Raw genomic sequence first — 23,579 nt, forward strand, 5'->3', positions numbered from 1 at the left:
ATCCCGGCTGCGGCGGCTGAATTTCGATGAAGGCGAAATTCTAGAGGCCCGTGTGCTGTGCGATGTCAGTGCACGTTAAAGAACCCCAGGTGGTCGAAATTTCCGGAGCCCTTCACTACGGCGTCTCTCATAGCCTGAGTTGCTTTGGGATGTTAAACCCCAATAAACCAAACCAAACCAGTTAACACGTCTTAGCTGTATTGTGGTCTAGTACACCGCTGACAATGCTGTGCCGAAAAAACCGCTCTTCTGACTCAAAAAGCCTATTTTTAAAAAATGTGCAAAGTCTTAGGTGAAACACCTTCTGTATAGGTAGCACTTTTGACAAGAAAGAACCTTGCAAATGATGTCATATATGATGCTCTGTTGGAGGGCAAATTGTTTTGAGGTGTAAAAGCCTGAGGGGCTCATCATATCACGGCTTGGACCTATAAGAGCGGGATTTTGACAGTGATACGTAGTAGACAGCGGCCAATGGTCAGATGCAGGTTAGGAGAGCTTGGGGCATCTTAATTTATCTGTTACTTTCGCTAAACTCATTGCCATCGCACATGAATGTTCCATTGCTTTTGTAAGTGCTTTCTAGCTTCATTCTAACACATTTTCTGTATAATTTTATGGTAGTTCTTATGAGTGCTTGTAATTGCAGATGTTTTCATGTTTGTTCTATTTTTTTTTTGATGAGACATGCCGTTTCATTGTGCCTATGGTGCTGTCAAGTCTATAGGGGGGCCTCCGGCTTTGTCAAGCTGTCGCTTGTGACAGCTTTTACTGCGGGTCTCCCGCGCCATGTATTCATTAGGCGCAAATAAAACCATTATTATTATTATTATTATTATTATTATTATTATTATTATTATTATTATTATTATTATTATTATTATTATTATTATTATTATTATTATTATTATTATTATTATTATTATTATTATTATCTACTGGGACAGTGTCCCACGGGATGGCGTACGACAGGCGTAAGTGGAGACTTTTTTTTTTGCTAACGTAGTCTAAGCTTGGTTTTTAATGAAGAGAGCGATAATAACGAAGTGTATCATTCTGTTTGTGAGTGCGCAGAGCGTGCGTGCTTGCAGGCAGAATACAGTGCGAATGAATAAGTTAGGCAACACTTGAAAGAACATAGCACCAAGATAGGGTTACAGCAACTCATATTCGGATAGAGCACAACATTACGGGTAAGTTTGGGGTTACGGTGCGTGAAAGGGAACCATAAAATGGCAACATAGAGCAACGTTAGCTCATTTTAGCAGGGTAAGGTTCAAAATAACGAACAGAAAGTAGAATACAAACTCAAGGTATATTAAAATATAGGGTTCACAAGACTAAATGAGTCTTGCGCGAATTGTTATAAAGAAGTGCAGCACGACGTTTGTATGTGTTTATAAGTGCATATTCACGATGTTTATATGTACATGTTTTTAATTTTCCTCTGCGCATACGTTCTATCTTCTTTTCTTCCAGTTCGTTTTCTTTATCCTTCTTTTGTTTTGCTTGGAGGTTGACGGCCACCTAAGGACTCTGAACACTGGTAGTGACGAAGGGAGCCGCTCGGAAGCCACAGCTTATCCCTGCACGAACAAAGCCCGCAGAAACAACATTACTACCCGCGAACGCGTGGAGGGAATTACATTGGCGACGAGACGAGAGGTCGCCCTTACCTGCAAGGCGTTCGGCATGATGCTAGCCGCACTGAGCATCTTGGCCGCCTATTCCTTGCCGAAGCTGCAGAGACCGATTATGCATCGTCATGCCCACGATGGCTCCGTCCTCCATTCTTTACATCTGATATGACGACAAGAACAAGAAGCAGAAGTGAATAGAAGAAACGGGGAAATGAGGATAGGCTCGTGATGCGGATAAACCCGAACAGGTCAACGAACAGTCGCTGTATCCGACAAAAAACTCAAGAATACAAAGAAAGGGTTTTCCTGGCTTGTTTATTGCGGGAGAAACACTACGCTAGGTTTGAGCGATTTCTCGGAGCCCCGGAGAGCCCCAACTGCGCATGCGCGAGGAGCGAATGACGTCAGAGCAGCGCGGAGCCGCCGCCGACTCCTCCGCTGCACGGGTGACTCAGGGGTGCTGCCGCCACTGCGATTGCCGCGCCGTTGCTTCAGCAATTCTACTCGGGATGGTCATTGATCAAACCACAGCCAATATTTTTCCTCGCTCTGGTATCTAGAGGTTCCGAGCAAAACCTGAAGAGGACGCAGCACACCGATGTGCCAGCGCAACTAAAAGCAGCAACCCTATGTTCGCACTGGTGATTGCCTGCAACCACTGGATCTTTCGTATTTATAATGGCACGCGATTGCAGCCAGTGTTGCTCCTTTCCTAGGCGTTAGCAGTACTCATTTTTTTTAAGGTGTTAGCATAGAAAAGCCAGTCAAACCATGCCGATAGTATAACCGTGTTTCGACGTGTCAGAAGAGATCGCAAGCTTTTTCAATGCTTCCTGGTGAGGAGCCGCTGCCTGTTGCACATGAATGTAGATGTTGATGAATTTGTGTACTGTTATACTCCGTGTTTATACGAATTTTTCATGAAAGGATAGATGAGTCAACGAAAATGCTAGCACTCGGCAAATGTTGTGGAAGTTATCTTGAATACTAACAACTCAGGCATAGTGCGATGTGTGCGGACATAAATGAGGTTTTAAGCGAGCGTAGCGAAAAACTGATTGAAAATAATGCGCGTTGAAGCTGCTGTAACAACAGTCATTGTTGCCAACAGCGAGTGAATAAACAGTAATTTTAACTGCACCTGCTTGCGATGCTTAGTGAGGCTATTATTGAGTTGCCTGATCGTGCGATACTGCGGAGAAGTACGCGTTGGGATCCGCCGACTTGAGTAGCGTCTTAAAACGCGTCTATTTTGCGGACACTTACCTCAACCAGATTAAGGAACTCAGTTCATTTAAAGCCTTCAAACAGCCCACTCAATTTTAGATAGCGTTAAACTCCACTAGCTTCATTTCCTACCTGACATGTACTACATGCCATGAAAGCTCTCACGTTCAAGCCACTCTCCTTGCCTTACGACGGTGCTGTCTCTGTGCGATCAAGGAAAGTGATAGTTTGCTTATAATGGTTATTTCTATGGTGAAACTGATGGTTGACGTTATTGCGGGGTGTGAACATAGGCTGCGGCTACGGCTGCGGTTATCGCTTGGCAAAACCACCGCTTGAATTGGGTTTAGCTATTTTCGCTACGTGGCTGTACGTTAGTCACACTAAATGCAAACAACCTTGTAGCTTTCACATGTGTATCGAGCAGCACACTGCTGAAGGAAACTTTGAAGAACTGACACAAGAGGAGACCTCCTAGCACATCCGAATAATACGCGCCTGACACCTCTTCGCACTCCACCCAATATACACAAACCATTAGAAACCTGTCGCATCGCACAGAGGCTATCCATTTCGCTTAAATTCTTGTCGTCGTGACGGTGGTTGACTTACCCAGCAGCAGATAAGCTTCAGAATACGCCCTTACAAGCTATGCTAAAAAAAAAGCGCAGTATTGGATAAGTCCCTGGGATTTTAAGTTATAAAGACAAGTCTGTCGTTATTCTGGTGACGCAAGGGCAATGACGCGGGTAGAAAAACAAAAAGAAATTCGTTCACAGCGCCCTCACACGATGCTGAGGCTGCTCGGCGGATTGTCCCTGGTGTGCATATCGGTGCGCACTTCGATGGGGCTCCCGGTGATGATGTCCGGTGGCATGGGCGACAGCGGGGTGGCTACCGAAGGGGCTGCACAAAGGGACAGAAAAACATCGCAGCACTTGTAATTGACACTGTTGAGACAACCATTAGTTATTACAGAGACCACAGCATATTTCCTGGATATGACGGTGTTTCCACTGCTCTACCTAACTGCATTAAATCGTGGGGAGCCTGCCAAGAGGTTAGGCATGTGCGCGCACGGAAGTCCGGCATCGCCTTGCTCTTAACGCCATCGCATATGGCTTAGGAATAACCACACGAACAGTGAACATAATGAAGCAAGACGCGTAGAGACAGCGACATAGCGCTGTCTCTATCTCTTTCTGCCCGTCCTCTGCGCCCTTCCTTAGTTTCATTTCAATACAACGCACCGGGTCTCTCACCAGCGAATCCTTTCTAAGCTTACTTGGTGGTTCGTAGTCTTATTAGTTACGTTGTCTTTCAATGAGGCCCGGTTTGCCCGCGAACTGCGCAGAATTTCTCGTTAAAAATTGTTTTTTGGCTGGCTGCAGAAGAAACTATATTGCAGTGCGCCTCTGTCGGCGTAGCGGCTATTGGTACACACTTGGGCTAGAATGCTTGTGAGAACATCTACGTCTTTCTTGTCATAAAAGTTTTCGCTCTTTCTCTCTCTATGTAGACCTCAAGCAGGTTTCATGACGAACGGATATAGACACAGTCAACACCTCATTGTTGTAGTATGGTAGTGTTCGTGTGGGTGGTAAGTGTATTTATTCTGTCTTTATACTAATGACTTGCGGGCCAGCAATGTCTGGTGTCTCCGCCTTAGACCAAAACGGTAGACCTTCTACCCCACGCGCGGAGGGTAGAAGCTTTACTCACACTTTACTCCCGTGTCTGTGGAGTAGGTCCCCTGGGGAGCCGGGGAGACCGCCGACTGCCGGTCTTCTTCGCCGGGCTGGTTGTTGTTGGCCTGGCCGACCTTGCGGCTCCTGTGGCCGAGAATTCGGAGCGTGCTTAGAAGCCGAGGCTGGCGAGATGCCGTTCTTTAGCTATTTTAAACAGCCATGTCAATCCAAGGACTGTCTTACCAGGACCGGATGTCTTTCACGCGTTTTAGTTTTTAGCACTTATCGTTTCAAACTCGCACTCATCCGCGTGACACACACATTCGTCTCAGAAAACTTCTCCAACACCGATAGCATATCGCTGCTGTACTCTGCAGCTGGAGACACAGCTGCATTCATCGGACCAGCAGGACTAACCTGTAGAGGTAAACGATTGCGCAGACAACCACGGGAAGCATCAGGCCGAGCAAAATCTTGAAGGCTGCGTTTCCGCCTCTATCTGTAAAGGACAAGAAGACAACACGTGCCCCTTTTGCAGGCCACTACTTACTCTCGAATAAAAGGCATGCACGCATACTTTGTCAGTAATGCTTTAGGAGTTCACTTCGTTTTCGAACATGTTTCGTTTACCTGGAGGTCCCCGTCACTTGTTCGCGACAGCTGTGACTAGAAACGATTTCCACCTATTTCGTTTCTCTTTCATTGGCATTACTGACGAATTCTGCGTGTATTATATTAATTAGTTCTGACGAAAAGCGATTACCACACATCTCTTTCGCTACGACCATTAACGGTGACTCAGTGGTTAGGGCACTCGGCTATTGAAGCTGAGGACACAGGTTCGATCACGGCCGCGGCGGCCACATTTCGATGGAGGCGAAACGTTAAAGGCGCCCGCGTGTTGTGTAATGTCAGCGCACGTTAAATAACCCCAGGAGAGCACCGGACGTGAAATTCGGAGGTCATGGGTCCGAATCCCACCGGTGGCAGGTGGTTGTTTTGTATTCTGCTTTTATGAATCCCTCATTGGTATAAGCTGCAATAAAGATATCCCCTATGCTTCTTGGTTTCGGTGACTGCTGGCTTCCGTCACTTCCTAAAGCAGCCAAAAAAAAAAACAAAAAAAAAACAGGGACGCACACAGATGAGACCGTGTCCCCATCTTTTTCGCTGTTTTAAGAAGCATGGACCCCCAACTAGCACGCACATCTACCGTTGTAGGCTTCATTTCCTTCATTTATGCCCTAACGAGCCCCTATTTCCATTTCCTTGTCTTCCAGGTGGTTTCAGTTAATCCTGAGCGCTCCACTGTAGCATCCCTCATTTCCCGTGCTTCGCTTCGGGGCGTTAATTCTCACATTTTAGCATTTTTTTCATTACGAGTGAAACAACAGCAGCTATTCCTTTGCAAACCTCGAAGATCCATGTCCAGAAGCAGTCGCTCAGGAATGGCAGGCGTCATTTTTTATAATGCTATTTATCGAGTCATTGGCATCACGACTATAGCCTTTAAGCTTTTGATCATTAGGCTCAGACATAGTAGCAACTGTCAAGAGCTGTAACAGATGTTACTTGATACAATGACAACATTGATAGTTCCTCCTGGCCGACGCAGGGTGTCCCCGTTTACCTATTTCGCAGAGCTGCCCAACGGGATGCGTGCCCTCGCGGACGTAGCCACTCTTGCACTCGCAGTGTTCGCTGCTGCAGTATGAGTTGTTCACCAGGCTCTCGCAGTCCGAGTCCCGGGCGCATTCTTGGTCCAGGTGCCGCACTGGAATTGACGAAGGAAGCGGAATGTGTTACTTTCTCCTCTCTGCTCAGCCTAGCTGCTCATCCCAACTGTTACTTCGCAAACCAGCTGGATGCCGTACTCTTATGGGAGGCGACACAAGGATCGTATGGTTTCAAAGTCCGAAAGCGCGCGGGGCCGTTGGGCCCATGGTGTTGGTCGTGAAGTTAGGGAGCCACAAGAGCCGTTCATGAATACAACATGGGCAACTGACGTGTGCGCGCTCTGTCTGTGGTCATTAACTTACGATTACAGCTGAACTTCAGTAAGGTGTTTGTATTGGCTCCTTCCAAAAAAAAAAGAGAGCCTATGCTATATAGTATCACCACTTAATCCATGCGTCCCAAGACACATGGATGAAACTGTATGCGCCTGCGAAAACAAGACGACAATCTTCCACTCAAAGAAGGCTAGATGACAGGCGTAATCTAACCGCGAAAGGCACTCTGTGAAGAAAAGCGCCGTTAATATCGGCCCCAAATTGAAACTTCGTTGAGTGCCATCAAAGGAAGCCTTGTAAGTGTGGACAACCACGTACTGGGTCTGCACTCTTCCGTTTCTTCGTCCTTGTAGAATCCCTCTAGGCAGTTGCACAGGCCCTCGGAGCAGGTGTAGTTTGAGCCGTTGCAGTCCTCCACGTTGTAGCAGGACTCCCGAGGCTCGTGGCCTGCAAGTGAGGCCAGTTTTGGATGATGTAACGGAAATTTTGTAACATTAATTCAAGGATTAGTGGTGAGTGGCTTCTCTGTTATCTCGTTACCGAATATTAACTACCTCCGTATGTCGGGGCAGTTATCTTGACATCTGCTACTGCGATGCCTTCATTTCATTCCGTTTCTGATATAATCTATCCTCACTACACGACCATTGTCAAGACGTATACACTCGGACAGTCTACATAAAAAGCATCACCCAAGTGTCGAACAAACTGTCGTACAGCGAACTGTTACGAAGAGAAGCGGCGATACAGCCGAGAATACGCACATGGGCACAAATTAATTGTCGTTTTCATCCTGTCTGGCACTCAGTTTTGGCACAGAGCGGCGTACGGCTGTTTGGTAGGTACTAGGGTGATACTGTTACGAAATTGGCCTGGTGTACTTAGATACAGCTATACATATGTACGACTAAAATTGTTTAATGCGACTGTTAGTCGAACAGCCGCTACTGGCTGCTTTGGAAACCTTTAGGCAAGAACACCTCAACTAGCGCTCGTTAGCAATATCCAAAGGTTGTATCAACGATGTAAAGTTATGCAAAGTAGTGCGAAATAGTGTCTAAGCGTGGTACAATACGGCAGTCGGCTATGTTCAAAACAGCATTCAAGAAGCTATGGCTTAAGAGAAAGGGACTATAACAAAAACATTATATGAACATTCGCCCATGTGAAAGTATCTCGCTTTTCTAACCTTAGAATAGATGGATGACAAAAAGGAAGCATTACCAGGCGGGCGAATATTTCAACCTGCGTATGTGTGTTTCTTTCCTACGCTCTGTCGTTACGAAGTTAGAAAAGGAAAGGACAGGTTTTCGTCAGACGTAGTGAAGCCAAGAGTACACAATCACAGCTGCACTTCGCTTTCAGTGCGAGCATAGTGACAAAAGTCGAGCGCACATAGGCACTGACAAAGCATTTACAGTTAAGGAGGGCTCCTATCTAACAGCTATTCTTCTATTCTATCCTATATCACGTGTGAGGAAGTTCGTGCTGCCGGAGACTATCAAGTATTTGTGCGCTGCTTATTTGCTCGCTGACTACCAACATCTTAGTGGTACTGCTGTGTACTGATTACATCAGAAGCATTAAAAAAGCTTTTGCAGACTTTTCTATTTGTCCACAGCCGGGCCTCGTTACTAGAGAAAAGAATAGGCTTTATTGAAAGGCAACACCGGGATCACCAAGGACAGCTAATCAGAGGTGTTCCAAGCACGCCGTGTCGTAAGAGGTTGTCAGAGATCTTTAGGGGACTAAATGGCAACGTAAAAAGTGGAAGGAAGATCTACCAGTACTTTTGTAAAATTACAATAGGCAGACAATCCGTAGAGTACAGACATGTTCAATGAGCGATTGTATATAATATATCTTCTATGTAATGTAGACGGTGCAGTACTGCATATAGCCAATACATTGTATAGTATATACTGTAATATTCGTAATAGAGTTTCTATGAGGGATATGGTCAAATAGTCCGGGGCAGTCGCAGCATGCAGAGTAGAAACTCGGACTCTACTCATCCGTGTCTGTTCCCTTCCTCTGACGGTGTCAGTCGTACATGTTCACGACAAAAGCCGCAGCGAAGCGTGCTACACGTCGAGTTGCGTAAGGACTCACCTCTTCGGCACCTGGTGACGTTGTCTCCATGCAGCAGCACCCTCCGGAAGAGCGGCTTACAGCGGCAGATGGAGTGGTGACAGTAGGAGTTGTTGTCGTTCACCTCGCAGTTCTCGTGGCGAGAGCAGCTCTCCCCCAGCTCGATGCCTGCGACGCACATAAGAAGATGTACTCGGCGCGAGCGCAAAGATGAGGAAGGGTCAATAAAGGGGAACTACTGGTTCCTGAGTGGCACTAACATACCCAACAATTCTGTACAAAAACATTTTTGAGCGGAAAACCATTTATGAACCTAGTTTGCTGTGTGGGGTCATACGGCCGCTTGAACACGTCACCCGCCTTTCTTGCAATCACTGTGATCTTCTGTACCATCTGCGAGTGCAGACACATTAACACAAGCCGCCGGCTTTTCTCGTAATAGAACTAGTAATGAATTTGCGTTAAAAAGAAAAAAAAAAGCCAACAGAATATGTATTTTGTTTCCTTTGGTTATTAATGCACTGTGCAGTACTTTTACGCCCCGCTTACACAATTCCCAATGGGTCTGTAAGGTATTTCAAACAAATAAACCGTGGCTAGTCGGCAGGACTATCAGTGACCGCACCCTGCGTTTTGCGAGTGCATCAGCATTTTCTTTTTCAGCGCGCCACTAGGTGAAAACAGTCTCCATGGTAACGAAGCATGATGTAACTTTTCGTCGAAATACACGAATCACCGGAATTCACTGACCGAGCCTGCATGGGGTAAGAACAGCGCCACGTCGGAAGAACAACGGCTGAAGTAATCACTAGGTGACGTAACCACCGCCATGGGAACGCGAGCAGCGAGATTGATTGGACTCCAGAGCGGGAAGTCTGTCTTGAACAGATCGCTTGCTCAGCGAGATTTATCGTTTCGCACTCGAAAACGAATTGTTCTGTAAATGGGTGTAGCACATAATGGATTGTATGGGAGGCTTCTATACCTATGTACACACGATTCAGTTTTCGTTTTTCCATTTCATCCATACATTTTCTCACTTTCTGAGGCAGCTTTCTTGTCGTAATAAAGCAAATCAAATAAAAAATATGTTTTCTATTTCATCATGTATGACGTTCAGCAGCGAAGTTAGTGAAAAAGTATTTCATGCTTTCGTACTTCATAATACAAAAATCATGCTCCATTCACGGTGACACAGTTGCATTTAAAATCGTTAATCCAAAGATGGCCTCGAGATTTTGAATGCGAAATGGCAATCAGGGACACAGTTTTGTACTTTTTCATTTGGTTTTCATTTCATTTCGTCCCCTGCCATTGCTCACTGCTCCCGGTGACGTAGGCCCGCAGCTATGATGTCATGCTGGCTGTGCTTGGAACAGGCCGTGATGCCACTAATTGGCATAAACAAGCATTCGCGGACTATAGGCCACGCCGATGGAAGACGGAGCAAGACGACGCATTTGACCTGCCTGACTAACATTATTAAGGCCATGATAAAGAATACCATATTAGAGAGAGCCTAAGAAATAATTTCCCGCCAGATTTTGGCATTGCACATGATTAGGGCTGTGATTTCTCTCTTCACCTCAAACATGTACAGCCCCCGTCAAAAGTATACAGCCCAAGGGGTTTGCTTCGAAGCTGTTTAGCGTGGCTCCCTGGCCCATCAAGCAGTCCAAACCTTGGGAGTATTGGGGACGCAGTGCCGTTCCTCTTTCCATACATTATGGTCACTGAGGGTGCATAACAAGTAATGCTGCAGGCCTAACAAGCAAACCGCTTGGGCTGTATACTTTTAAAAGGGGGTGTAAATAGTGTACGTTGTTTGAAATAAAAAATATTGTTCTGTATTGTATTCCTCTGTATTGTATTGTGTTTTATTGTATTGTGTTTTACTGTATTGTATTGCATTGTATTGCAAATGTCTTAAAGCGGTGGTCTAGCTACAAACCGACTGCGCCTAGCATACAGGAGGAACTGGGTTCGAATAATCTATGAAAATTTATACACCATGTATCCAATTACTATTAAAACAATTTTATTTCTATTCTCGAAGACATTGCATGACATTCACTTAAATAGCATACTTGAAACTGTCTGCACCAGTGCGACTAACTCGTCATACAGATGTGTGGAAGATTCCCGGGTCCCCACCTAATTATGGTAATCAAATGCTTCATTGTCGCCTACCCAGACTTCTAAATATTTTTTTCATAATACAGGCATAAAAATTCTCAACCTAACTTCGTCAGAATTCAAAATGGTGATGAATTGTCACCCCTAATCAATATGTTCACCACTTGCTATACATTTTACGCCGCATTATTGCTATTTTCCTTTTTTTAAGCTATCACGTCCTTTTGATCTTTGCGTTACATAATTTTTTGCTTTCATTGTATTGTACCCATTATGATCTGTCACCCTGTGGATTGGATTGGAAAACTTTTATTGTCAGCACTGAGCCCTAGTGGGCATTATACTAGGTGGCTTCGAGCCCATGGCTCTCGGCGACCTTGTGAGCCCACTCAGTGGCCCGCACTTGCGTCAACGGGTCTGAGCTGGCCAGTATAGTCTCCCACCACTCTAGAGAAGGGACTGGTAGTAGGTCCGCCTGTGGCGGCGCCTTTTTGCAGCTCCATAAAATGTGGTCATATCTCGCCGCATTGTTTGCAAGTAGCGTTGTATTGTGTTGGATACATGTGTGCTATTCTCGACGGGCTAAAGAATGCTCGCGACTGGAGCCGACGCCACGTTACCTCTTGGCTTTTGTCAAGCTTTTTGTCTGGTGGCGGATAGATCCTCATTTCCAGTTTAAACTGATTGGTGTTACCTCTTGTGTATTCGTGAAATGATATGAATGCATTTCTCGTGAAATTTGGGGACTCAACCCGGCTCACTGCTCGGCTGACATAACCTCGAGCTATACTGTGAGCCGACTCTTTTCCCCTGTTCCCCGAGTGTGCCGGCACCCATATCAGTTCCACCTCTCTTTGGTCCCAGTCTTGATGTCTTAATATTCGTTCTGCCTCCTGGGAGGTCATACCCCGCGCAAAATTGTTGATAGCCACCTTGGAGTCGCTTATTATGGTGACTGCTTTGGTGCTGGCCATTGCCATGGCGATAGCCGCCTCCTCCGCTGTCCCTGAGCTTTTTGTTTTGACCGAACCGGCCGTTAATGTTTCACCTGAGTCGTTCACGCCCACGACCGCAACGGAGTCGCCTGTGAAACTGCTCCAGGAAGTGTATTTATGTCTTCTACTGCTGTTGCTTGTACGGGGGTCGAGGTCTCCTCAAGCTAATTGCATGCAGCTTCTACCTCGGCTTCCTCCATCCGTGAGAATGGGAAATAAAGAATGAAATCATATTGAATGAATGAATGAATGAATCAATCAATCAATCAATCAATCAATCAATCAATCCCGGTACGAACAGCAACATTGCTGGTTCTAAATATCAGTTTAATCATCATCTGGTTCTAAGCACGAAGCAAACAAGAACACATAAAGGGAGAGAGAGAAAGAGAGAGGAAGTCACGTGACACCTTCGTGGCAGGGCGGGTAGCTGCGGCTGTATTTCGGCAGGCAGATACACTCGTGCCCCTTGCAGAAGGTGTTTGGCACCTTCTCGCACTCCGCATCGCTGTCGCACGCTTGGTCTGCGCAGAAACACAAAAGAGAGAAATACAAATTTCGCTCATTCTGCGGAATCTTCACAAAAATTCACATGTACAAAACTGAGAGACTTTGTAGCGTATTTACATCAACGCAACTTTGAAAGGGTGCGGTATCTGTGGACTCATGTCCACTTCGTGTAATCGATTACATTTAATTTTATGACTGGCTAACATCCGCAACGAACGCATGAAAGAGTGCACAAGAACAAATATTTCATTAACGTCACTTCTCAAACTCAGCGCGCACGTACTAGTTATAGCACGTTCGTGAGCATACACCAAAAAAGTAGCTGCGATTTAAAATAGGCGAATGTGACACAATTAGTCACACGTGATGCAATGATCTTAAATATAAGCGAGTAAGAACCATTTTCTGATTCTGGCTTTTTAAAAGCAAACGGTTTTCTGTCGGCTTATAAAAATTACAGTGTCACATCCTCGTGGATAAAGAGCGCATATTGGGATTTAAGCGCCTTACACTTAACGGCGCTTTAAGCGTGCATTTAGGTGTTACTGAGTTTTAGGCACTTTTACCAACACGTGTATTACCGGACAGAATTGACACTGCAGATAAAAGAAGAATGCTGCGAATCTTTTATCTCCAAAGGTCAATAAACTTTCCTCCTAAAGACGTAGCTTAGCAGAAATTATTTAATCCGTTTCCAGAGAGGCACATCTCTGGGCACAGGTACAAGTTAAATGACGAGGCCAAACGCTTAAATCCCTGCCGCCTCAGTTCATATTGCCGTTCTGAGAACAGTAGTCCAAAAACGGCTTTACCACCGGATTACTGCAACCGTGAGGCGATTTTAATTTTTTGTTTCGAATTTAAGCCAAGACTCCTCGGTGTGAAAACGTAGAAAGGAACGGAGAGTGTTGCGATAAAAAAAAAAGAAAACCGAATATGGATGCTTCGACTTTGCGAACATTTTGGCACAATTTTTTTTCCGCAAAAACTTCGATAGTGCGCCCCGTGCAGTTTTCTCAAGAAGTGAAACCGATTCGGAGAGCAGATCGACCGAAACGTCATTACCGTTCTCAACCAATTGGCGCCAGTGGTTGTTCTATCTTCCCGCAGTAGTGCGGCAGAAAAACACATAATAGCAGAAGCACGCCGTCTATCGCATGCTCGACGATTTCGAGAAACGAGAACACAGTGAATACAATTCAAGGAATTTGAAGCGGACAGCGGAGAGAAGTATCGCGTCATTCGCTGCCATTGCGCTTTCCATTATGCAAATATAAAACCTCACATTTCAAGTATCAAACGTCAACGAGCCCAATTCGCCTAATATGAGACAAGGGCGAAAAAAAAAAAGAAAATCAATTCATGAATAGTTGTGTCGTAGACGGAATGTTCAGAAATCAGATTTATAGAAATTTTAGTCCGAAATAACTTCTCCCTACCTGCTTTGGTTCCTCGTATAAATCAAATAATAAAGACGGAAGGCAGGCCATTGTGATTCGACGAAAGATATACGTAGCCTAAAAACTTTGATTCACCGCTACTTTTTCTTCCCCTTTGGGAAGCATTAGGTAACACATTCCGGCCAAGCGTATCTTTTTCAGTATAGCCCGGTACAGTACTTTTCCCATCCATTCTGCCCTTCTACTCAGTCAGCCGAATGCCACGAAGCTATACGCCCACAGAACGACCCGTCGTTTCTTCGATCTTATATTGAATCTTTAGGCAAATTCGACCCGCGGAACGACTCCGTAGGAAACGGCAATGCAAAACTGCAAAACCGTCAAAGCTTGCGTGTTTCGCCCACGCAAGAAGCACGATATACAAAAGAGTGCAGTGTTGGGAGACACTGCAGGATCTGAACGCAGGAGACTCTTCAGGAAGTAAAATTTCTATCCATCATTGGGCGTGTGCTGTCTGTGAGCAAACCCTCTATTGATGATGAGGAAACTATAATCGCCAGAGGGCACTGCCAGCGGCGCGTTGCTCACAAGGAGAACCATGCACAGAATTATTTCGCAGTTATAAACAAATTATAGCCGGGATTTCGCCGGCGTTATCCGTGATCTGACACTCTATGATTAGATACTCTATCCGTGATGGGGAAATTCTATGCGCGACTAGGCATTCACAGGCCACGCGGTGAATAATGAGTCGGCATATCGCAGCCAGTTCCTGCGTATACGGCACGTCACTATAGCACAGGCGTGGCCTTCATTCAGCTGACGCCAACTCTCTCCCCCAACGTAGGTAAAATAAATATAAGGCGTTGCGAAATTAGGTGAAGATGAAGAGGAGATTGCGTTATAATAGCGGTGTTTACGTGGCTGCGAGTTTTTCGCAGCCATGTAAACAATGTTGCAGCGAGATCGGTTTTTTCTCTCATCGACGCCATGTAAACGGCTCTCTCCGCGGGGCAGTCGCTGTATATTCACTCGGCCATTTGGGTGCAGATCGAGACGCGAATGCGCCTTCGAAAAATGCATGCAAACGCGAAAGTGTGTCTCGGTGAACCGGCTGGGGAGTCGGGAAACCCCGAAGAAGAGGTGAAAAAGCGCTTCCGGCGGACTGCGCGAGTCGACGGGAAAGTTTTCTGAAAGCGTGAGCAGTTGAAGCCCGGGAGATGGAAGTCGCTGTAGTCTGAAGCGGAACGATCCCAAACACATATCGCCCTAATTTCCAGCTGCTCCGCAGGGCGGCGCCACCATCGCAAAAGCTTCAGTGCGCTGCCAAGTAAAGAGTGGCTTGTCGCAGCGGCCGCTGCGCCCATTCGCTTGGATGCGCTTTTGTCGCAGCCTTGTAACCACGCTGTTAGTTATCGTATTTGCTTGTCCCCGGGAAGCAGAAAACCACGACGAGATTGCATTACCGCCAACTAAACACTCTATCCCTCTTTAAAGCACGCGCGCGCGCACACACACAGCCTGTGCAAATGTAGCGCTGGCTGGTCGTTAGTTCCGCAAGAGTCCGCGAGGGGCATGGAAGGAGCTGTCAAAATCAGAAAGCGAGCTGAGGGAGATTCTATCCAACTTCAGTCTTTCTCATCCTTTCCGCCGCAGCGACGACGTATAAATCTCTCCATTGTGTCGTCGTCTCTTGTGTGTCTGTCGAGCGGCGGCGACCACATGCCCTGCGCAGAGCTTCGCTGTCTCCATTTCTTATGTTTTTTCATCTTCGCGGAAGAGAAGGCGGGAAGGAATACGACGAAGAGACCTTGGCTTCTTCGTCTCTCGACTCAGAAAAAAATGAATAAATAAATAAATAAGCGATGAACTGGTGGAAAGCTTTGCCCACAGACAGTTGAGATTTGCGGCGAAGCAGCCACCAAGGCCGCGAGAGGAATTCTTGCGGCATGCGAGAGGAATATGTGACGCGCCGCAAGGGAGCTTGGTTTTAGCGGGTGTCTGTTGGAGGGTGCCTGTGTGTGCGTGCGTCTTCTGACTTATCCTTATTTAATGCGAGAGCATTATATGGCTCTGTCGCGCCAGCAAAAAAGTGTCCGCAATTTTGTCTGCACGATTACATCGTTCTCTGACGATAAATGTGATTGTGACAGATAGTGTGTGATAAAATGTTGCCTTGGGAAACATTTGGTTGATGACGTGTAATTAGTTAAACCCTAAAAGACGCGAAAAAATGCACTTCGACTTCAAAATAGCCATGAACGTCGAAATAGGACATGGACGTCAGAAGCGTCGCGGACGTGGAAATAGTATATGGACGTTTTGCTTTCGCATTGCTCCAGTACGGGTCACCGCAGTGGTCTCGAAGTTTGTTCTTTTTTTTTCTACTGCAAGGTTTTACAGGCCTGAAATAGGCTACGCGCTATTTGTGCTATTATGATGGACAACCTCCGACACCAAGGCGTTCCTTGTGTCGCCAAGATGGAGTAGCTTGCATAATCTCGGTTAAGGAAATGTGGAGGCCTTCGGGCGAATTGCAAGGGTGGCGTTACTCCACCATGTGGCTCTTGCCTCGTTTTTATCGTAATTTTTTTTTGTTTCGTAATTGTTTGGAATGGTGTTTTGTGAGGGCGAAAAAGGTAAAATAATGCGTGCCAAATTGAATAGAAAGAATGGGGAAAGTCTTCTTAACTCTTCAAAATTAAACAGCTTTGCATCTAACCTGTCTTTAATGAGACTACTGTATAAATATTGCCACACATTAGGTACTGGGCTTCACTGTTCATTTCTTTGGCATTGAGCCCGAGGTTAAGCGTCCTCCGGTTTTATGCGATGGCACAAAGAGCTCGTCAGTCCTTTTGGCGCTGTGTGTCACACCTGGAGCGATGATGCAGAGCATAAGGAGCCCATTGAGCCGCTTTGGTAACGTCTATGTGTGTTGTCTCCTATCACACAGTAGGCGTGTATGACGTGTTATACGTGATATTAGTTTCGATACCTGGGCGCCGCCATGTTTGTTTTACTCGAGCGCCGCCTACCGCCGACGCCACCGTGGGCTGATAATTTGCAGCCCGTGGGCTGCAGCCGAAGCAGCGTGCGATCTCTGAAAGTGTCATTCACCCATTTTATTCCTGCCAAGCCTAAAAATTTTGGGTGGGCTTTCGCCTCGTGTCTATCCTCGTGCGTGCTATGCCATTAGCTCCTGCAACAACCAACTGGGAGCAAGCGACCATTCCTCGATGCAGCGAACGATCAGCATCGGTGAGTGCCATGCTCGCAGTTCACGCGTGTAGTTTTTGTCGCCGGTTGCCTGTAGGGCAAATGCGGCACAGTGTTGCATGTCAGAAAAACGAAACCAAAATGTGCTGAAACACAAGATCGCGGAGAGCAACGAATATCTAGTTTTTCGTGGAGCGCAGTTTTTCATGAACGCTTTCGCTGCCTGCTTGGACATGGCAGGTGTGACAGGTTAGATGCTGAGCTTGCGACAGAGTACTCCGTTTACAAACTCAACATTTTGGAAACAGCGAGTACATGACCGAAACGAATCCACTTCTGATGATTAGAATGTTTGTTTGCGGAGATACGCGCGATGAAATTGAAATTCGGCCCCTCCTGCCGCTTCCGTAGGGCTGTTCGTACTACGAGAGATACAAGCCAGTTGACTGAAAGCAATTCGCATTCTCGCCTCTCCGCTCCCGCCAGTACTCAGTGCTGCACAAATACCAGAAAATGTGCAATTACACTATCTAATAGGTTGGTACGCTAATGGAACGCTATTACCACTTACTGACAGGCAGAATCGCCGCACCTGTGTTGAGAATTCCAATCTCAATCGAGTCGGGGCACTGCTCTAGTCGCTGCGTTTGTTGCATTTCTGGCACGGTTATGCATAGTGTGCTTTTTTTTTTTTTGCAGTGCATTCGATGCGATTTCAGTCGAATAATTTATTACAATGCATGGCAGAGTTTACCGTCCTGTGCATGCCGTGTATTTTTTCATCTTACGTTGCCATGGCTGCATTTTTCCTCACTTTGCAGTTGGGTAAAAGTTCATGTCGCCGCATCTATCCATGCCATGTTGTGCAAATTAAATTAGTATTTTTGGACTAACGACATGTTTATTTTTTCAGGTGGCGATCCTCACGCCCTCCCGATATTGACGATCATGTGGGGCGGCGAAACGAAGTTGTGGCCAAATTTGTGAAATCCTCACATAGTGTACTGCTTAATTAAAAGAGCTCTGCCAAGGCCGCACAAATACTTGACCTCTTAAAGTTATGCACAGAGCATAGTTTGGTAACCCAGGCGCTGCGCTTCATTCAGCGCCCGATATTAGGCACAGGCAGTGGGCTTGTTTCACTCTGCATTTCGTTCACAAAGTGCGCTAACGTTTAAGCTTTTTGTTGGCACAAGTATTTTTTGTTCACCAACTACGTCCACTGCCAATGCAACTCGGGACCGGCGGAAAAGCGGTGAAGAAATGGACACCGCAGACGTGCTGAGACCTTCGCATAACATGGCACGCGTACATACTGGCGACGTTTGTTTTTTTCTACTTTCGTCGACTATTCCCGCAACCGACAATGAAACAATGATGTCTAGAAGACGTTGGTGTTTCGTACAACATTGCTGCTTTTGTTGTACAGACGCAAACACGAGCTTGACCGGTAGCCAAGCAGCCGCGGACGTTGCTCCGCGCGCCGGATTATCAGCCCAGGGGAGGACGGCAACAGTGGGGTGTCGCGCAGCGCACGTGTTTGAGAGTATTTCTCCCTCTCCTGCCCGCTCCTCGTAAAATGGTGTATATGACTAAGCACGACCCGTAATGAGTGGTCAAGACAAGCATGCCGTGCAATGTGACGTCACATATCACGTCATGTCCCTAGAGAGGGAGTGACGACATGAAGTGACGTCACCAAACCGGAAGTGTTCCGGCAACGCCTGGAAGGGCTCCTTGTGCTATCACAACCTTGGTTGAGCATTGTGTCTAACCTTCAGCTAATCTTTTTTCTCCCTTAACAAGTACAGGGCGAAAATGAAGTATGTATGCTAAGAAACAATCGCAGCTTGGTATTCTGGTTGAAAAAGTTGATGCACAAACTGGCTCCCTGGGTAGACATCACAATCGCGATTTCAGGTACGTGACGGTGGTGTCTGGACACCTGTAAAAAAAAATAATAATAATTGCTGCCGCGGTGGCTCAGTGGTTATGGTGCTCGGCTGCTGACCCGAAAGACGCGGGTTCGATCCCGGCCACGGCGGTTGAATTTCTTTGGAGGAGAAATTCGAGGCCCGTGTGCTGTGCGATGTCAGTGCACGTTAAAGAACCCCAGGTGGTCGAAATTTCCGGGGCCCTCCACTACGGCATCTCTCATAGCCTTAGTCGCTTTGGGACGTTAAACCCCATAAACCAAACCAATAATAATAATTGGTTTTAGGGGAAAGAAAATGGCACCATATCTGTCTCACATATCTCGATAGACACCTGAACCGCGCTCTAAGAGAAGGGATAAAGGAGGGAGTGAAAAAAGAAAACGAGAGGAAGAGGTGTCGTAGTGGAGGGCTACGGAATAATTTCGACCAGCTGGGGATCCTTAACGGGCACTGACACAGCACAGCCCCCGGGCGCCTTTTTCGTTTCGCATCCATCCAAACGTTACCGCCGCGGTCGGCTTCAGCCTCAAACCCGGGTTCTCCGGGTCAGTAGCCGAGCACCCTACCCACTGAGCCACCACGGTGGGTCTGTAAAAAACTACTTTCGCACATTTCGGGCTCAGCAATGCTATACCGCCAGCCATTTTATTGCGAAAGCACTACTACGCTCATGAACGGCCTTTGGCGTAGCGGCAGCCGGTAGCCACGTTTCACCTTTAGAATGACCTCTGACGTCATACCAGGGTGAGAGATGGACTACCAAGTCGAGTCGTCGCGCAGCGGCGGCCGGTAGCCACGCGTGATATTTAGAATGACCTCTGACGTCATGCCATGGCTAGTGACGTCATAGCGTGACGTCATATCAGGGTGGGAGATAAGCTACCAAGTCGAGTCGTCGCGCAGCGGCGGCCGGTAGCCACGCGTGACCTGTAGCCGCGGCGCGCCGCGTTCCTTCCGTTAGAGGCGCTGCGCTCGCTTTCGCAACCTACCAGGCTTAACCAAAGCTAAGCCCCCGCCAATTTTTCCCCCACGCTGCTTTATTTTCTCCATTCGGTTCATGCGTCTTCCTGGAGTTCAACAACTCACGTTTCCTTTGTTCATTAAAAAGTAGTAGTAGTAGATTTATCAAAATGATAAATTTTGCTAGCCCCGGCATCTGCCATCGCTGCGGGAAGCATCTGAGCTGGGGCAGCGGAAATAAAAGGATAGCAGGCAGAGTGTAGAAATGAAATAAAAGAGGTGAGGGGATAGTAGAAAGGACAGGCGAGAGGAACACTGTACAAGAAATCTATTTACGAATTAACATATATACAGATTGGACACGCGTGACGATTTAGTTAAACTAGAATACACACGCGCGCGCATGACGCAATGCACAGTACAGCTGATCGTCGTCCAACCTAAGATGCCATGTTGGGAACAGATGGGACGTCAAGTCCGTCTGTTCGAGAAATGCACAGAGGTTGTTGTTTATGGGGTTTAACGTCCCAAAGCGACTTAGGCTACGAGAGACGCCGTAGTGGAGGGCTCCGGAAATTTCGACCACCTGGGGTTCTTTAACGTGCACAGAGGCTCACCATTGTTCGCTCACGGGTGCACTATTGCACTGCCAGTTTCTGCCGCACCGCATGCATCATACATATTCTAAAAAAATCCCCGCCACATTTTTTTTTTATTTGATCTTAGCCCGTAAGAGGCCGAGAAGCGATATGGTGCTCGGCGGCTGACCCGAAAGACGCGGGTTCGATCCCGGCAGCGGCGGTTGAATTTCTTTGGAGGAGAAATTCTAGAGGCATGTACGTGTACTGTGCGGAAGCCCGGTGCATTTTCAGTGATTCAAAAACTTCGATTCTAAATTTTGCTCGAGGCCGAGTTCATGTCCCTGCTTTTGGCATACTGGACTCGCCCGATGCACCCCCGCCCCGCCAAGTGGAGCTGATGTGGGTGCCTGCGCACTCCAGGAATCACGGAAACGAGGCCGCCAACCTTTTAGCCCGAGGTTCTTTAAACCGGGCTCAGGTGGCCTCGGATGCGGGATTCACGAAGGAGCGCATGCACTCATTCAGTGAGCTGACCCAGGTATACAGAGCCTCACGCCGGCTCTACCCTCCGCCCCACCCCTCCCTAGATAACAGACACGCAACACTCTGGCGCAGATTACAGACACACACTCTCCCCTCGCCCCTTACACTAGCCCACTATCATCCCTCCTTCCCTACTCCCGCATGTGCCCTATGCCCAGAACCCTTCGCTTCTTCCCTCCACATCCTTTCCCTCTGCCCGGCGGACCCTCCCCCGCGGGACCTAGAGAACCTCAAAGACCTGGGAGGACTGGGAGACCCTGCTGCGCTCGGAGGACCCGGCCGTGCAGACCATCGCCACCGGCCGTGCTGCCAGTGTTATGAACCTTAGGAACATAAACACTTGAGTGCAGTGGGGTCGTGCGGGGACCCTGGGGCGTGCCCCGAATTCCTGTTAAATTAAAGTTTTCTCTCTCTCTCTCTCTCAAAATTGAGACCGACTGCAGTGGTTAATGATTTCCTTTCCTAAAAAAAAAAGTTATCTCCCTTTACCGCAGAATAAGCTGAACATTATTTATCGCTTAAGCTTGAGCTATGTTGTCGTGCTTCTGCTGCAGTCTGTGGAGTTAAAAGTTATCTTGACTGCTTACGCAAGACGCTGTAAGTATATAATTTCTCGTCAACTCCAGGGTTTGCAGAAAAAAAAAGATTTCTTAAAAGCCTAAACGGTCTTCGAGCTTTGAAACCAATGACATGCGGCCCACAAAGTGTCGTTTCTCGGCTCCATTGGTACCGTCACCCTTCCCGCGCTGTCAATATGTGGTAGTTACTGCGTCATTTCCTTTTCTCAAATACAAATTTTCATTTTCATCATTACGGCACCTGTTTCTATTTCATCTTTCACTGCCACTTTTTTCCTTCCTTTACGGTGCGATTCGGTTGTCCACCGAGTTGGCAGAGATTTAATGCTCCATTTCCTTTCCTCAAAAAGGCGTTGTGTTCAAAGGTGTTTCCAACGGGCCAGGCAGCGCTGCCAAGGGAGTGCACCCGGAACGCCGTCGCCCATTCGACGCGATAACAATAATTTACTATTATTATCATTATTACTGTTATTAATTAACTCCGAATGCGCGATGGCGTTCCGAGGACTCCCTTGGCAGCGCTGCAACGCGCTGTCGCGTTCCACTCCTAAAGGCGAAGCTTAAGCGTCCTTAAATAGTAATTAGTCATTCGTTGGCAATTCATAATTACTTAGTAATTGGACGTTGATTATGTGTGGCGCCAGCGAGCGGTGGCCTCACCAGTGCCACAGAGGCAGTCGAAGTGGTGCGGAAAACGCTGCCGCCTCTACGAACTTTAGGCAGTAAAAGAGCACCCTGAATTTTTGTCTAGAGGGGCCGCGTTTTTCTGAAAAGCGGCTACATTTCTTCTTATATAACAGATGTCTTCAAAATACGTACAGAGCTCACCGTAACTAGTTTGCACCCTTACGTACACGGCACATCTTTCTGATTTTACTAACGGCACTCTGCAGTTGTTGAAACATTAGCGACTTGTTTTTTGCAGCGTTAGCTCTGATAATCGCAGTGTCAGTCGGTGCAACCATCAAACCGTTGTGACGGCTCTGTTCCTTTTTCAAGGTCGCGTTGATATGAAGCGCAAGGTCGCTGAAGTGGGACCAGTGGGTGGTACAAGTGGTACAAACCCGATGGGCACTGAACCTCCCATGGACGTCCTGAAGACATCCTAAACATCTGCAAGACGTCCGTAGGACTTTCAATGCTCATTGGGAAATATTGTGGACCACATAATTGCCGCAGAATGTTGGGAGTGACATTAAACGATTGAGCGCGTCACGGAGCATAAGATCTTTTCAAATCAAAGCTTAGTGCGTCATAGGGATTTGCAGCGAGGACCTTTGGTTCCCCAAACCATGACTTTTTGAAACTACAAACGTCCATCAAGGCCAAACTAATTGTAGTAAATTCGAAGTGGTGTCGTCGTATATAAGAAGTACTGTCAAACAATGTACCTGTTCTCGCTTCGGCGAGCGCGGCTTCGGCCGCTTATCTGTTTTTAGAGCGCAGCTCTTTGGCTTCCGTTCCTGGGTTTCGCGTCGTCGTCAGCGTTGTCGTCGGCCTCGTAACCAGCTCCGCCCCCCTTTCATCCCCCCCAGCGCTAGCAGCGACCGACTGATACCGCTGGATGCCGCTGACGCCGCTAGAGAGTCAAGATAACGTGACTGCATAGAACACCGTCGCCGCCATGCGGAAAGAGGAGGAAAGGGTCCCCCCCCCCCCCCTGTTCTTGTGTGGCGGATAGGGTGCTCTTCAGTTGCCGACGCGCCGGTTATTTCACGTAGGCCCCGGCACGTCGACGAATACGTGACCACCTTCCCACGGCTAGACCTGGTTCTTAGCGCTGCGGAAGCGAGGGTATCATATTGTTTGTGTCGGCATCGGCGGCGTTGTCCCTGAAACCAACTCCGCAGCTGGGGTTGACTCACTATCGAAAAGGTGAAACAGCTTATTTGCTGCGCTCAAATTTCGCATTAGGAAGTAACGTAATCGTCGGTAATTTTTGAGCAGCGTTCGTTCCGGCGGATTTGGCAACTATTCCCCACCTGAAGCACACTCTTTATGCCGACGATATCACCCTGTGGACCACTCACGGCAGTGACGGCGACATAGAGAGCACCTTACA

General features: G+C 47.3%; 1 protein-coding gene across 1 annotated transcript in view; it reads right to left on the bottom strand.

The window, feature by feature from the left end:
• Positions 1–1,395: 1,395 nt before the first annotated feature.
• LOC149332152 (uncharacterized) overlaps positions 1,396–23,579 on the bottom strand; it is an 82,959-nt gene continuing 60,775 nt past the window's right edge. The window contains exons 2-10 of the mRNA XM_089555706.1: positions 12,200–12,313; positions 8,680–8,826; positions 6,886–7,014; positions 6,186–6,329; positions 4,973–5,054; positions 4,590–4,699; positions 3,656–3,773; positions 1,677–1,800; positions 1,396–1,586 (exon numbers count right to left, since the gene is read on the bottom strand). Coding sequence (XP_089411832.1) covers positions 1,764–1,800; positions 3,656–3,773; positions 4,590–4,699; positions 4,973–5,054; positions 6,186–6,329; positions 6,886–7,014; positions 8,680–8,826; positions 12,200–12,313 — 881 coding nt within the window. The 3' untranslated portion in view covers positions 1,396–1,586; positions 1,677–1,763. The remainder of the gene's footprint in view (positions 1,587–1,676; positions 1,801–3,655; positions 3,774–4,589; positions 4,700–4,972; positions 5,055–6,185; positions 6,330–6,885; positions 7,015–8,679; positions 8,827–12,199; positions 12,314–23,579) is intronic.

This window comes from Amblyomma mixtum, chromosome 8 (assembly GCF_055824585.1).
Source record: "Amblyomma mixtum isolate Tamu chromosome 8, ASM5582458v1, whole genome shotgun sequence".
NCBI lineage: Eukaryota > Metazoa > Arthropoda > Arachnida > Ixodida > Ixodidae > Amblyomma > Amblyomma mixtum.